This window comes from Sorex fumeus, unplaced genomic scaffold (assembly GCF_029834395.1).
Source record: "Sorex fumeus unplaced genomic scaffold, SorFum_2.1 ptg000098l, whole genome shotgun sequence".
Taxonomy (NCBI): domain Eukaryota; kingdom Metazoa; phylum Chordata; class Mammalia; order Eulipotyphla; family Soricidae; genus Sorex; species Sorex fumeus.
The window spans coordinates 3,302,173-3,316,818 of record NW_026606155.1 but is presented as its reverse complement, the minus strand read 5'-3'; the positions used below and the strand labels follow the sequence as shown (position 1 = coordinate 3,316,818).

Here is a 14,646-nt window from a genome sequence, read left to right as displayed (position 1 = left end):
AAAAAAAAGATATGTTTTTTATTTCATGTAGAAAAAAGCAGCAGTTGTATTGATCCAATTCCAGAATGAAAATTGATTAGATAACACAGTTGCAATATTAAAATCAATAGATGTAGAAAATAAATTTATGTGGCTGGAGCAATAGCACAGAGGGTAGGGCGTTTGCCTTGCATGCTGCCGTCCCAGGTTCAATTCCTCCGTTCCTCTCAGAGAGCCCGGCAAGCTACCGAGAGTATCCCACCCACACGGCAGAGCCTGGCAAGCTCCCCATGGCATATTTGATATGCCAAAAATAGTAACAACAAGTATCACAATGGAGGCATTTTACTGGCGCCCACTCAAGCAAATAGATAAACAATGGGAGGACAGTGCTACAGTGCTATGGTTATATCTGATCGCAGGGTTGGTAAGTCCTTGTCTAAGAACTTATTAAGCTTTTCCTTGCTTCAGGAGGTGTCCTGCAGAGATTATTCAGAAATTGGTGTCTCTGCAGAGAATATTTGTGAGGCCGTGGAGTTGAGATTCCTGGGCATTTAAATCTGAGGCCTCAGTTTCAGTGAGTGAGCCCTCCCATGGGTATGGCTTAAGCTAGTTCTGCAGATGCCCTGAGCCTTTGCACTGGGCGAGCTGGGATTTGCACAGAGCAGAAGAGAGCCAGGAATTACGGATATGTGGGAGGGAAACCTTTCCGCCCTTGTCCAAGGACTCTGGCACGCACCGTGCATGTGGGGAAATTTCTAGGAAGACAGATGTTCTCTCGTTTCAGCATCTAGGGCAAACCCATGGATAGATGAACTGATTTTTGAGCTAATCCTGTTCTTTTGGCTCATTATTACAAGCAAGCTGTTTCGTTTCATTTTTTTTTCCTTAGTAAAGGCACTTTTAATGACTTACAAAGATTTAAGTCTCGGCCTGTGGCCTGCGTGCAGTTGCCAGCTGCTTTGTAATTTCTTTCTTTTTTCAATTGAGATGTAATCCATAAACTGGCAAGGTCACCCTTATCAGTGATGTGCAATTGGGTGGTTTTTTCCACTGATTGACTCTGGAAGTTTCCACCCCTGTGTAATTCCAGAGACATTTCATAACCTGCCCCCCTCCCCCAAGAAACCCCAGACTCCTCTAAGCCGAGAACCTCACACTTCTCTCTTCCGTCCTCTACAATTACTAATCTACCGTCTGCTTCTCTGGGTTTGCCTGGTCTAGGCATTTCGTGAAGTGGAATCCCAGAATGTGGCGGTTGGCATTTCATTCCTTTCACACGATGTTTCCTGCATCCGTTCTTCCTTCCCCCCCCACCATGTTATAGTCCATCCGCACTCCACCCCTTTTATGCATGAATAACATTCCATTGTATTTGCAAGCTGTGTTTGCTCTGTTCCTCAGCTCTTGTTTCACGAATAGCTGAGTGGTTTCCAGTTGGGGCGTCTTATGCATTCTGAGTAACATAACTTCGACTCGTCCTCGTTTTTCTGTGGGCTCGCTGCAGAACTGGCTATTTTACATTCTCACCAGCAGCTCGGAATGTTCCCGTTTCCCCATATCTTCACCAGTCTTTGTTATTGTCAGACTTTTTCATTTTGTTCTGACTTCCGGCTGTGAAGTTGTCTTGATTTGCATCTTGCTTATGAGCAAAGAGGCTATTCATCTTTTCATATCCTTATGGGCTATTTGTTCTTCTTCTTTGAAGAACTGTCTACTCAGATCCTGTTGTCCATTTAAAAAGGTAAAGGTAAAGGTAAAGGCCCTCCCGTTGATCGTCGATTTGCTCGAGCGGGCCCAGTAACGTCTCCATTGGAGACTTTGTTGTTACTGTGTCTGGCATATCAGATACTCTCGGTAGCTTGCCGGGCTCTCCGAGAGGGGCGGAGGAATCGAACTCGGGTCGGCCATGTTGGCCGCTTGTAAGGCGAACGCCCTACCCACTGTGCTATCGCTCCATTTAAAAAAAAAAGATATAATTTTTTTAGTGGTTGTGTTGTCAGAATTATATATTTTGGACACTAGAGTTTTGTCACTATCACTGTCACTGTCCTCCCATTGTTCCTCGATTTGCTCGAGCAAGCCCAGTAACATCTCCATTGTGAGACTTTATTGTTACTGTGTTTGGCGCATCAAATACATCACAGTGAGCTTGCCAGGCTTTGCCGTGCAGACAAGATACTCTCAGTAGCTTGCCGGGCTCTCTGAGAGGGGTAGAGGAATCGAACCGGGGTCAGCCAGGTCGGCCGCATGCAAGGCAAACCTCCACTGTGTATGATCCAAAATATTTTCTCCAGTGACTTGCCTCCAACTTCCTCAATGGGGTCCTTTGAAGCATAATTTTCTTAGATTTTGAAAAAGCCCAGCTTATCTGTTCTCTGCTACTTATGTGCTTATGTTTTTCTGTCACTGAAGAAACTTGTCTAACAAAATGTCATGAAGAATTACCCCATTAGAATACTGGTGATCTGTTTTAAATAGGTTGTAAAACTTGTTCTAAATTACTCTTCCTCAGTCCTGCCTGCCAAATGTAACTGTGATATAGCAAACCTCTAGTGGCAGGTTTTGCATAACCTTAATGCACAGGTGACATAGATGTGATATGACAGCTGGTAATGGTGGACTCATTTACATTGTTTACACTTCTATGACCAGGCCTTAAGGAAGGTCAGTTTTTTTAAAACCAAGTAGTGTCTTCCTTTCTCCAAATACATGTCCAAAAAAAAGGGGTGTTTGTGCTTCAGCTTTTTTTTTTGCTGAGTAAAAAAAAGTCAAGCAAGAGTTCCTTTATGAGTGACCTACAGAGCTGTATAAGCATTTTTATTTCAAATAAACTATATTTGTATTATTTGTCATTCATACTATCCATTCAGACCACACTATCCTCTGTATCAGTAGTCCAATAGAAATAACCTGTTTTGTTCTAAAAAAATCACTTAACTTCCCGTTAGTCGTCGATTTGCTCGAGCGGGCGCCAGTAACGTCTCCATTTGTCCCTGTCGCGTGCTAGTGTAGCCAAAAAATTAAGATTAAGCGAGCCAACTAAAAAAAAAAAAAAAAGAATTACCCCATTGTTCTTTTCTAAAAGTGTATAGGTTTAATCTCTTATGTTTCAATCTTTAATCTTCAGGTCTTTAATCTGTTTGGATCTTAAACTTCATTGAATTCATTTTCATATGTGGGATGAGGTAGACGTTCTATTTTATCTTTTAACTATGGATAGTTAGTGGGCCTGGCACCATTTGTTTAAGAGACTTCAAATTGTTTCCATACCTTTGTTAAATATTGTCCCAGATTTTATTCTACAGCTCCCTCTCTGTCTCTCTCTGTCTCTGTCTCTGTCTCTTTCTCTCTGTCTCTCTCTCTCTCTCCCTCTCTCTCTTTCTCTCTCCCCTTGGTAGCTCACTCTTAAATTGTGTAGCTTGTTATCAGATTTTGTTTTTTTGGCCCACACCCAGTGGTGCTCAGGACTTACTCCTGACCCTGTGCTCAGAGCTTATTTCTGGAAGTGCTCAGGGGGCCATATCCATATGGCGTGCCAGAGTTTAAATCAGCTGTGTGCAAGGCAAGTGCCTTATCTGTTCTACTATCTATCCGTGTAGTTAAGATTTTATATCAAAGCAAGTAAATCCTCCAGCTTTGTTCCTTTTGTAAAGATTGGTTTGGTTATTCTTACTCCTGGCTCTGCACTCAGGAATTACTCTTGGCATGGTTTGGTTATTCTTGGTTGCTTTAATTTCCATATGAATTTTAGAATCAGCTTTTCATTTTTTATGAAACATTCAGATGGGCTTTTGAGGAGGATTACACATCTATAGATGAATTGGAAGGATATTTCTGCTTTAACAATATTAAGTTTTCTTTTTCTTTTTCTTTTTGCTTTTTGGATCACACCTGGTGATGCACAGAGGGTTACTCCTGGCTTTACACTCAGGAATTACTCCTGGCAGTGCTCAAGGGACCATATGGGATGCTGATGCTGGGAATCGAATCCGGGTGGGCCGTGTGCAAGGCAAACGCCCTACTCACTGTGCTATCACTCCGGCCCGACAATGTTAAGTTTTCTAATTCAAATATAAGCTGTCTTTACATTCATTTATATTTTTAGTTTTTTTTTTCAGTGATAATTTGGCAGTTTTTAGCATAGTTTGTACTTTCTGGGTCACATTTATTTCTAATTTTCCTCCCTCCCTTCTCACTCCCTCCCTTCCTTCTTCCCTTCCTCCCTTCCTTCCTTCCTTCATGAGAGGTCCACACCAAGAGGTGCTGCAGACTGGGGGGGGCACCCCCAGAGGTGCCCAGAGGCCAGTCCGTGCCAAGGATTGAACTCAGGGCCTCATGCTTTCAAGTCACGTGTTCACCATTTGTGCCACATCTCTGCCCTGATTCTGAATTTTTTTTCCCATCCCTGTTTTGATGCTGCAGTAAATGGAACGATTTTCACAGTTTCATTTTGATATTGCTCATTGCTTGTGATGAGAAATGCAGTTGAATTTTATATCTTGCACCTTAACAGAACTTGTTTATTCTCATCATTTTCAAATAGTTTTTTCTCAAATTCTTAGAATTTCCTAACACAGGATCATGGTATTTGATTTTTTTTTTTTTGGATCAGTTGTTGGATTCTTTTTCTAGTATTTTGTTGAGGATCATTGTGTCTATGTTCATCAGGGATATTGGACTGTAATTCTTTTTTTTTTTTTTTTGGTGCTGTTTCTGTCTGCGTTTGCTATCAGGGTAATGTTTGCTTAGTAGAAACTGTTTAAGTTTTTTTTTTTTTTTATTTCCTGGAAGAGCCTGAAAAGGATTGGCAGTCAGTCTTGTTTAAAGGTTTGGAAGAACTCATTAGTGAATCTCTCTGGGCCTGGGCTCTTAATTTTGAGAAGATTTTTGTCCTCAGCTACAGTTACTCTGCACTGAGGCCTTCCAGTGAATTTTTCATTTCGCCTACCAACTTGTTTAGCTTGAGCGTTTCTGCCTGTAGTTTTCTAATTTCTTCTCTCTAACTTATCCTCTTATATTTTACTGGCTGGCTGTCCCATTGTTTCTTCGAGCTTCTTAAACAACCTCTTCATTTCCTCTCTAAAGTTCCTTATCAGAGAGATCCACATAACCGGTTATTATTGGTTGAGTCTTCAGAGCTATCAGCTACCATGTGTACCAAGATTCCCAGAAGTAGGTAGGAGCTTTTCAAAGCCCCTCTTTGGGTGTTCCAGGCCCCTACTCTTGTTTTCAGCCCTCAGGGTTGAGCTTATCATTTGTCTTCACTTTTCTCCATTTCCTTGGGCATATCCAGGGGCAACAATCCCTTCTCATCAAACATCTCCAAGAAAAAAAGCTCTTTAACACGTTGATGTGGGTGAAGCAATTTGTGTTTCTCACCATCTGGCGGCTTCGTGAATCGTGTTCCTTCATTCTGTGTGACAGAATAGAACTAAAGTGTAAACTGACGCCTTGGCAACAATGTCCAATGTATGTCGGTACAGTCCATCTGATGTGACATCCAAGTGCGAGCCACCGGTGGTACACACCAGTGTTGATGTGCCAAAAGAAATTGCGTCTTGAAGGGGGGGGTGAGGGTGTCTTCCAGGAACTCCCTTATCAGGTCAGATCACGTCACTGCTCTGAGGTTGAAAGGGGTGCCAACCTCAGCTGGCCTTTCTGGTGGACACCGGGCTGCTGGTGCACAGGGGGTGACCCCAGAGCTGGTAAGGAGGGACAGAAACCAAGTCAAAATCCCACAAAGCTTGTCGCCCTCAGAGAGGCAGCTGATGCCCTCAAATAAACTCTCTGGGCCATCTCACACCTCCATTGGTGAGTTCCCAGAGCTCTGGAAGGGCTGACTGTCCCCTTCTCATAGCACTCCTTATGGGAAAGGAAACTGCAGGCCACCTTCCCCCACCATCTCAGGGGTGCCCCCACCAGCTGGCACTGAGCTCACCTGAGAACACTATCCCCATTAGCTGGCTGGGGGCACTGCGTTTGCACTCAACGGCTGATCAAGGCCACTGTGCCCCCAGCGGACTTGTTTGTGGGTCCCTTTGGGAGAAGCAAGAAACCCACCTGCCTTAGAAAAATTGCAACTGCCATGGGCCGAGTTTATGAGCTTGGACTAAAGAAGCTGAGATTTTCAGAGTCCTCGCTGTGTGCCAGGCTGGTATTCTGGGCATTGTTTGCCGTTTCCCATTTCCCACCATTCTTGCCACCAAAAAGATCAGACATGCGCTCCTGGTTGACACACGAGGAAATTCCTAAGACTCAGCTTCCGGGCACTGTGCCTGCTGCAAGTAGCTAGGAACACGTGTGCCAAGGACTGTGTGGTTTCCAGAGGAGCAGATGCCATGTGGGGGTGCACGGGGCACCCTTGGATCCCAGCACATGCCTTGTCCACTTCCCAAGTCCCTTTGATGTGCCGTGTCCCCGTTCCTGTTCCCCAACAAGCCCTTCTCTCTCTGGGACTTGCAGTGGGAGGGAGGATTTAGACACTGAAGATGTTGCCGGGCACCTTTGGGATGGCCTTGCTATGGTCAGTTGTGCAGGGGAGACCCTCAAGGCGACCGGAACCCTTGTGTGCACCCCTTCCCCCAAGGGCACCATGCTCTCCTCGGTAACCTGGCTGAAGAACCCGCAGTCACCCGGTGCCTGTTTCTCCCCATCTCCGCAGAGTCGCGGGGGGACAAAGCCAAGTGGGTGTTCACCTGGCCGCTCATCTTCCTCCTGTGTGTCACCATCCCCAACTGCAGCAAGCCCCGCTGGGAGAAGTTCTTCATGGTCACTTTCGTCACCGCCACGCTCTGGATCGCCGTCTTCTCCTACCTGATGGTGTGGTTGGTGAGTGGCGGACTGGGGGGCCAGGTGCTGGGAGAGAGACGTCACCTCCCTCGCTGAGCTGGAAAGGCTCGAGCCAGGGGCCTTTCAGGGTGGGGGTCGGGGACTTCCCAGCCTGTGTTGGGCTCTGAGGCTGCAGAGCTCACCAGGCTTCACAGCCCGAGACTCGCCACCGAAGAGGAGCAGGGCAGGACGTGGGGCAGGACTCTGGGGAATGCCGTGAGGGTCCTCGCTTTGGAGGGTGCCCAGGAGAAGATGAGGGAGTGTCAGAGGCCACCGTGGCTGTGTCCCTGCCCGAGGATCTCCTCCTTTCTCTGGGACCCCAGACCTGCTCCCTGAATCCCCCACGATGTTCTGTCACACCCTTTTGCAAAAGCTACGCTCCTGGGTGGTGGGTCCAAGCAGTGAAGGGATGAGCAGGTGCCTGGTGGCCGGAGCATCTGGGCTGTGGGTCTCCAACTGGGCTCTCGGGCACACCCAGCACTTCCTCTCAGCTGCTCCTGGAGGGTTTGGGCTGTGGTCTGGGGCATCTCTGGCCATGCAGGAGGGCCGGGGGCTGGGTGGAGAGGGAGCCCTTCCCCTGTGCTCGCGGGCCCCTGCTCCTCCCCAGTCGGGGTGCCCAGGTGCACAGAGAGAAGTGGGCATACAGACATGGGGGAAGCGCCGGCGCCCAGCCCTAATGCCAGCTGCAGAGGTGGGAGGACTCAGGCCCACTTTTCCTGGACCCCAGAAGAGCCATTGGGGGAAGAGTGACCCAGAGGACAGTGGGCTGGTGGCACCTCTCTGTGTGTCATCCCCCTCCCAGAAGTGAGGGTGAGCCTCATTGTCTCTCGAGGGCAAGGGAGACCAGAAGCCTGCTCAGACCCCAGATCTGAACTGGTGGGGGGGGGACACACGGCCCCCCAGGGTGCAAGTCACTCACCAGGGAAGGTGAAAGGTTCGAGAAGGGCAGAGTCCCCTGGGGATGCCTCTGTGTGTGGGTGAGTGTGTGTGTGTGTTTGTGTGCATGTGTATGCGTGTATGTTCACACGTCTGTACATAGTGCCTCTCTGAATGTATGTGTGAGTGTGTCTGTGTTTGTGTTCATATATATGCATGCATGTTCACACGCCAGTATATGGTGCCTCTGTGTGTGTGTGTGTGCGTATGCGTGTATATGTGCATATTCACAAACCTGTAAATGATGCTTCTGTGAGTGTACTGGTGTGTGCTGTGTGCATGCGTGTGTGTGCATGTGTGACTCCGTGTGCTCACGTGTGTTGTTGATGGGGAAGGAGAGCAGCAATTAGCCAGTGTCCAGCCCCCTCCAGAACGGAGGGACTGTCCAGGACAGTGAAGATGAAGCCTTAAGTCAGGCGAGAACCATTTTTCTGCCAAGGGCCTTTTAGAAATCCATAGCTTAACTCACAGACGATACATACGGGCATGGTATCTGTAACATTACATGCAAATCAGGCCCATCACACACGTCCGTCATATTACACACTTGTCTGTAATGCTGCATACGATACAGACATATCACACACACGTTTGTAATGTCACGTATGTCTGTAACATCTATGATATGGGCACATCTAACACAGGTCTGTAACCTCACACACATGTCTGTAACATCAGATACAATACAGATACATCACACACGTGTCTGTAACATCACACATGGGCCTATGACATCACACATGTGTTGGCAACATCACATACATGCCTTTAACATCACACACGTGCCTGTAACATCATACACATGTCTGTAACGTCACACATGTATCCGTAACATCACACGTCTATAAGATCACACACATTTCCTTAACATCACACGTGTGTCTGTAACATCACAGGTGACATGGGAGTGGACAGCTGGTGGGAAGTAGCGGTGTGCCTCCTCCCACTCCAGGGCTTGGCCCTGGCATTTCTCAGGCCTGATATTCCCCAGCCCCAACTTCACTGTCACTGTCCTCCTGTTGTTCATTGATTTGCTCTAACGGGCCCAGTAACGTCTCCATTGGAGACTTTGTTGTTACTGTGTTTGGCATATCGAATACGTCACAGGGAGCTTGCCAGGCTCTGCCATGCGGGCGAGATACTCTCGGTAGCTTGCCGGGCTCTCCGAGAGGGGCGGAGGAATCGAACTCGGGTCGGCCATGTTGGCTGCGTGCAAGGCAAACGCCCTACTGCTATGCTATCGCTCAGCCCCAAATTCAGTGGTTGGAATTTTCCCATTTTCCTGAGGAGGGCTGCAGGGAAGCTCACCTCTAAGTTTGGAAGGAAGGACCCAATGTTTCTCTTACCAAAGCACATTCCTAATTAAAAAATAAAAGTGCTTGGGCCAAAGCAATAGTACAGAGAGCCTTTGCCTTGCATATGGCCGATCTGAATTGCATCCCCAGCACCCCATAGGGTCCTCCAAGCCAGCCAGGAGTGATCCCTGAGTGCCGCTGGGTGTGGCCCCAAGCAAACAAAAATTAGAAAGCCTTTCTTGACGTTTGAGTGGGTAGGAGAATGAAGGAAAGTGAGATTAACAAGTGTGTGGAATGTGTTTAATTGCCGAGGAGAACTGAGTCATTAAAATCAGGGCCACGCACTAGCAGTGAGGTTGAGCTTTTCACCCCACGCATCGTCTTAAAGCAGATGCTCAGCTAAGGGCATGCTGGGAGCGGGGGGCGGGTGTCACGGGAAGCCCCTGTCAAACCTCAGCAGGACAGTGGGAGGGACAGACCTCACCAGCCCCTCCTCCCCGCCTGGCGCTAGGCTCCCTGAGGTACAGGTGCTGGTCTTGCTTGTGCCCTGAGGGGGGCCCCAGGGAGCAGTGTCGACCTCACCTCTGCAGGTTGTCGGGGTGAAGGTTCTTGAACAAGGAACCTCACAGTCAGTGATCCGCCTGGCCCCTGGCACCCCTGGGGGGGGGGGGCAGTCACTTCCCGGCCTCCCAGCCCTGGGCTTTGCTTCCCTTTCTAAACTCGCAGCATCACGGAGGCTTAGAGGCCCCAGGTCGGAGACCCTGAGCTGCCCCCGAGGACGCAGCCTTGCGTCTGACCTGAGGTGGAAAGGTATCCCACAGACACATTGATGCAAAACACGTGTTGGTAGGGTCGTTCAGTCTCGGCGTCCAGTTACCTGAGCCGGGAATGCAGATTCTCAGGCCCTAGCTCCTGTCTCAGAAGCACTAGCTTGGGCCCAGGCAGGCTGCTTCTTAACCAGACCCAGGGCTGGGGGAGGGGTGGGTGTTCTAAACACCAACTCAGAGGGCCATTGGCCAGTGCGCCATGTTTGTGGAGTACAGGGCAAGGTTGGGGGTGAGAGCACACCTAGTGGTGCTCAGGGCTGACTCCTGGCTCTGTGCTCAAAATAATTCCTGGCGGGCTCGGGGAACCATAGGAAGGGCCGGGGATAGAATCTGAGTCGGGTGAGTACAAGCGCTCCAGTCCTCATGGGTAATTTTTATTTCCATTTGACTTCAGTCTTTAACTTATTTAAAACCGTGATTTAATTTCTTTGAAACAAGGACTTTTTTCCTTTAAAGCATTGAGGCAGGGCTGGAGCAGTAGTACAGCGGGGAGGGTGTTTGCCTTGCACGCGGCCAACCCGGGTTCAATTCCCAGCATCCCATATGGTCCCCTGACCACCGCCAGGAGTAATTCCTGAGTGCAGAGCCAGGAATGACCCTGGTGCATCACCGGGTGTGACCCAAAAGAGCAAAACAAAACAAAGCATAGAGGCCTGTTCCAGGTTTGACCGAGGGTCACACCAGGGCCGCTCCTGAGCCAGGGGTGCGGGGCTCATCCTGAGCGCCCCACCCCCCGCCACCCTCCCCCTGCAGGTAACCATCATCGGCTACACTCTGGGTATCCCCGACGTCATCATGGGCATCACCTTCCTGGCAGCGGGCACGAGCGTTCCAGACTGCATGGCCAGCCTGATCGTGGCCAGGCAAGGTGGGTGAGCTGGGCCCTCCCGGCAGCTCCAGTGAGGGCCACTCGCAGCCGGGTGGGGGTCTCTGTGTGTTCCTGCTGTGCGAGCAGCTCAGGGTGAGTTTCTCGGGAGCTGCTTACTCGTCCCTTCCCAGGCCCTGTTCTCCTAGCCCTGGGCTCAGGGAGGCAGGGACAGGGGGCCCTTGAGGGGGCATGGACAGCCCGGGGAGGAGGTTGGGGGGACCCAGGCTGCTTCTCTCCGGTCTGCAGTGCCGGGGGTCCCAGCTGCTCATGCTGTCAGCTTCAGACCATCGTCATAGATGAGGGGAGGGTCAGGCAGGGACCGTTTGTCCGACTCCATCTCCTGATGCAGAGCTCTGCCCCGGGACAGACTTCCTCAGGTGCTGGCCATACCCGTCAGGCCCTTTCAGAAGCATCTTCCCTGCCCGGGCAGGGCAGAGTCCACTCTGCCGAGGGCCAGGACAGAAGGCCTAAGGCCCATGACCCCAGCCTGGCCCTGAGGTGACAGCCTGACCACAGCTGTGAACTCATGCCAGGACAGCGCTGGTATCAAGGGAGGGCTGGCCTGGGGCTGGGCCCACCTATGACAGCCCCTGAGCCTTCAGGAAGTAAGAGGGTCTTCAACCCCCTCCCCCCCAAAGTTTCCCAGACTGCAGGGCACCTGAGGAGGAGTCCCTCTCTGAGAACAGCTGTGGGTGGACACAGGGTTCCAGATGACAGGTGTCCCTTGTCCTCCAGGCCTCGGCGACATGGCGGTCTCCAACACCATCGGAAGCAACGTGTTCGACATCCTTGTGGGTCTCGGCATACCGTGGGGGCTGCAGACCATGGTCATTAACTACGGGTCCACGGTAAGGCCCTCTCAACGCAAGTCCTTTGTGGGAAGTAGTGCTGGCCAGAGCCCTGGTACATTGGCCACCTCTTGCTGTGTTCCTATGACTGACAACCCTGTCCCTTCCGTACCATTTCCTCTGACAGGCAGGGAATGCCTGGGGGGACTTCCTAGAGAAAGGGGTCCCGAGCATCCCTGAGAGGTAGCACTGCACTGTAGCACTGTCCTCCCATTGTTCATCGATTTGCTTGAGTGGACCCAGTAACGTCTCCATTGTGAGACTTGTTACTATGTTTGGCATATTGAATACATCACGGGTAGCTTGCCAGGCTTTGCCGTGCGGGCGAGATACTCTCGGTAGCTTGCCAGGCTCTCCGAGAGGGGCGGAGGAATTGAACTCAGGTCGGCTGGGTCAGCCGCGTGCAAGGCAGACGCCCTACCCGCTGTGCTATCGTTCCAGCCCAAGAGTCAGGTGTCTGGACTTATTCTTGCAGGTGACGATCAACAGCCGGGGACTGGTCTACTCCGTGGTCCTGCTGCTGGGCTCTGTGGCACTCACGGTAAGTCCTTTCCTTCCGTATTTGTTCTCTCCCTCTTCGCTTGGAGGTGGTGCTTGGGATTGTTGGGGCAGGGGCGTGGGGGTGGGGTGGGGGAAGGTTGCACACCAGGCTGCAGTGCTCACACGTGCTCACCAGAGGCTGCACTTCCTGCCCGTGGCACTGGCCCATTTTTCAGTTTCGATGCTCACTGGGGATCGCACCCCTCCCAGTGGTGTTCATCAATTGGTGGGTCAGACGGGATTGGAACCCATGACCCTACGCTAGAGACAGGTGCTCAGCCCTGGCCCACCAGTCCTCACAGGCCCTACCTAGGAGGCTCAGGCACACTGGACCTGGTGCTGCCCAGTCCCCCACCTTGCCTCAGAGAGCCCTCCTCACTCCCGCAGATGGTCAGGGGCGAGGCCAGAAGACAGACACGCACGGGTACCACCAAGAACCCGAACCCTTGCCGAAAACACCGGCGTCCGCCACAGAGCTTTCCCCAAGTCACCAACAGAAATTATTGAAATGTTTTTTTTTTGTTTTGTTTTGTTTTGCTTTTTGAGTCACACCCGACGATGCTCAGGGGTTACTCCTGGCTTTGCACTCAGGAATTGCTCCTGGCGGTGCTTGGGGGACCATATGGGATGCTGGGAATTGAACCTGGGTTGGCCACGTGCAAGGCAAACACCCTACCCGCTGTGCTATTGCTCCAGCCCCCAGAAATGATGGAAATGATTCCCTCCCTTCAAGCCACCTTGCAGTGCCCTCCTGCTGGTGCTGGCAAGAGCGATGCCCCCTCCTCATGCCCAGCTGAGCCGGCAGAGGTGGGCTCATGGGTCTACCCTCAGGATCCACTGCGATCCAGTGCCCAGGGCTGGGAGGCACTTGGCTTCACTCCCTTCATGGCTGTCTGGTGGGACCTTTCATCCAGGGTGCAGGAGCAACTGAGACTCGGGGGCTTGTGACTTGCTCAGAGCCGCAGGGCTAGAACGTGGCCAAGCAGGGGGGCCAGAGCAGTAGTACAGCGCAGCGTGGGTGCTTGCCCCTGGCCAGCCCAGGTTAGAACCTCGGCACCTGAACAAATGAGGTTTTTCACTGTTGAGCCTCCCACTCCATCAGCCACCTTTAAGAATCTCTGTCGATGCAAGAAATAGTGGCTGCCCACCTGATATCAGAAATTTTAAATAAATAGGCTCTTTAAAAAAAAAAAAAAGGACCTTGGTACCTCAGGTGTGTCCCTGAGCACCACCAGGAGTAATCCCTGAGCACAGAGTAAAATCTGAGCACTGCCGGGTGTAACCCTAAAACGAAAGCAAAAAAAAGGAAGAAAAGAAAAAAGGTGGGGCTAGAGCAATAGCACAGCAGGTAGAGTGTTTGCCTTGCATGTGGCCGACCCAAGTTCGATTCCCAGCATCCCACATGGTCCCCTGAGCACCGCCAGGAGTGATTCCTGAGTGCAGAGCCAGGAGTCACCCCTGAGCATTGCCGGGTGTGACCCAAAAAGCAAAAAAAGAAAAGAAAAGGGTGTCCAAGCAGGAGTTGGCCAGCCCACAGGACAGCATTGGAAGTTGCTCTCGAGGGTTGAGCGTGTCCAGTTCTAGGGCAGAAGTTTCCCTGGTGGGCCAACTCAACCCTAGGCACCTGGAAGGGAGGGGGAGAGGCACCATAGTGCCTGGCAGGGGCCCAGAGGGCACCACACCCCTAGGAAAGGATTTTCCAGTGGGGAGGGCTGGCCCAGGCAGCCAGCCCTGTGAGCACAGAGCCTGGACTCAGGCAAATCTTTTTTTTTTTGGGGGGGGGGATCACACCCGGAGATGCACAGGGGTTCCTCCTGGCTCTGCACTCAGGAATTACTCCTGACAGTGCTCAGGGGACCGTATGGGATGCCAGGGATCGAACCCAGGTCGGCCGCATGCAGGGCAAATGCCCTCCCCACTGTGCTATCGCTCCAGCCCTCTCAGGCGAGTCTTAAGCAGGCTGAACCCCTACCGGCCCCCCTGCCCTGGGCAGGGCGCGCTTGGCGCGGTGGTCTCTCCCACCCTCGCTGACCCCCGCGTCCTCTCACTCAGGTCCTGGGCATCCACCTGAACAAGTGGAGGCTGGACCGGAAGCTGGGCGTCTACGTGCTGGTCCTCTATGCCATCTTCCTGTGCTTCTCCATCATGATCGAGTTCAACGTCTTCACCTTCGTCAACTTGCCCATGTGCCGAGAAGACGACTAACCAAGCCTGTGCCCCCCCGGGCGCTGTTCCGGAGGCCGGCCCGGCGCCCCCTCTCTCCTGCACCCCACGCGTCTCTCCTGCTGACGCCCGTCCTCTGTCCTGGGCTGGAGGTGGCGCACGAGGTCTGGGTGTCCTCCTGCTGTCCCGGTCCCCAGGCAAGGCTGGCGAGAGCTCTTTGTGCATCCTGGCATGGGTCTGAGCTCAGACATGGGCCGGGCTAGTCGGGAGCCGTCCCTTGCTCCCTCTGGGACCCTTTCTCCAGCAGGACTCGCAGGGAGCAGTTTGTCCGTCTCTTGTGTGGCGACGTTGGCGAGCGG

At 51.6% G+C, this 14,646-nt stretch overlaps 1 protein-coding gene across 2 annotated transcripts in view; it reads left to right on the top strand.

Moving 5' to 3' along the window:
• Positions 1-14,342, top strand: part of SLC24A4 (solute carrier family 24 member 4) — a 139,981-nt gene extending 125,639 nt beyond the window's left edge. For both annotated transcript variants that reach the window (XM_056134449.1, XM_056134448.1), the window contains exons 13-17: positions 6,644-6,810; positions 10,622-10,736; positions 11,472-11,584; positions 12,060-12,125; positions 14,177-14,342. In XM_056134449.1, the coding sequence (XP_055990424.1) occupies positions 6,644-6,810; positions 10,622-10,736; positions 11,472-11,584; positions 12,060-12,125; positions 14,177-14,329 (614 nt within the window). In that variant the 3' untranslated portion in view covers positions 14,330-14,342. The remainder of the gene's footprint in view (positions 1-6,643; positions 6,811-10,621; positions 10,737-11,471; positions 11,585-12,059; positions 12,126-14,176) is intronic.
• Positions 14,343-14,646: the final 304 nt, after the last annotated feature.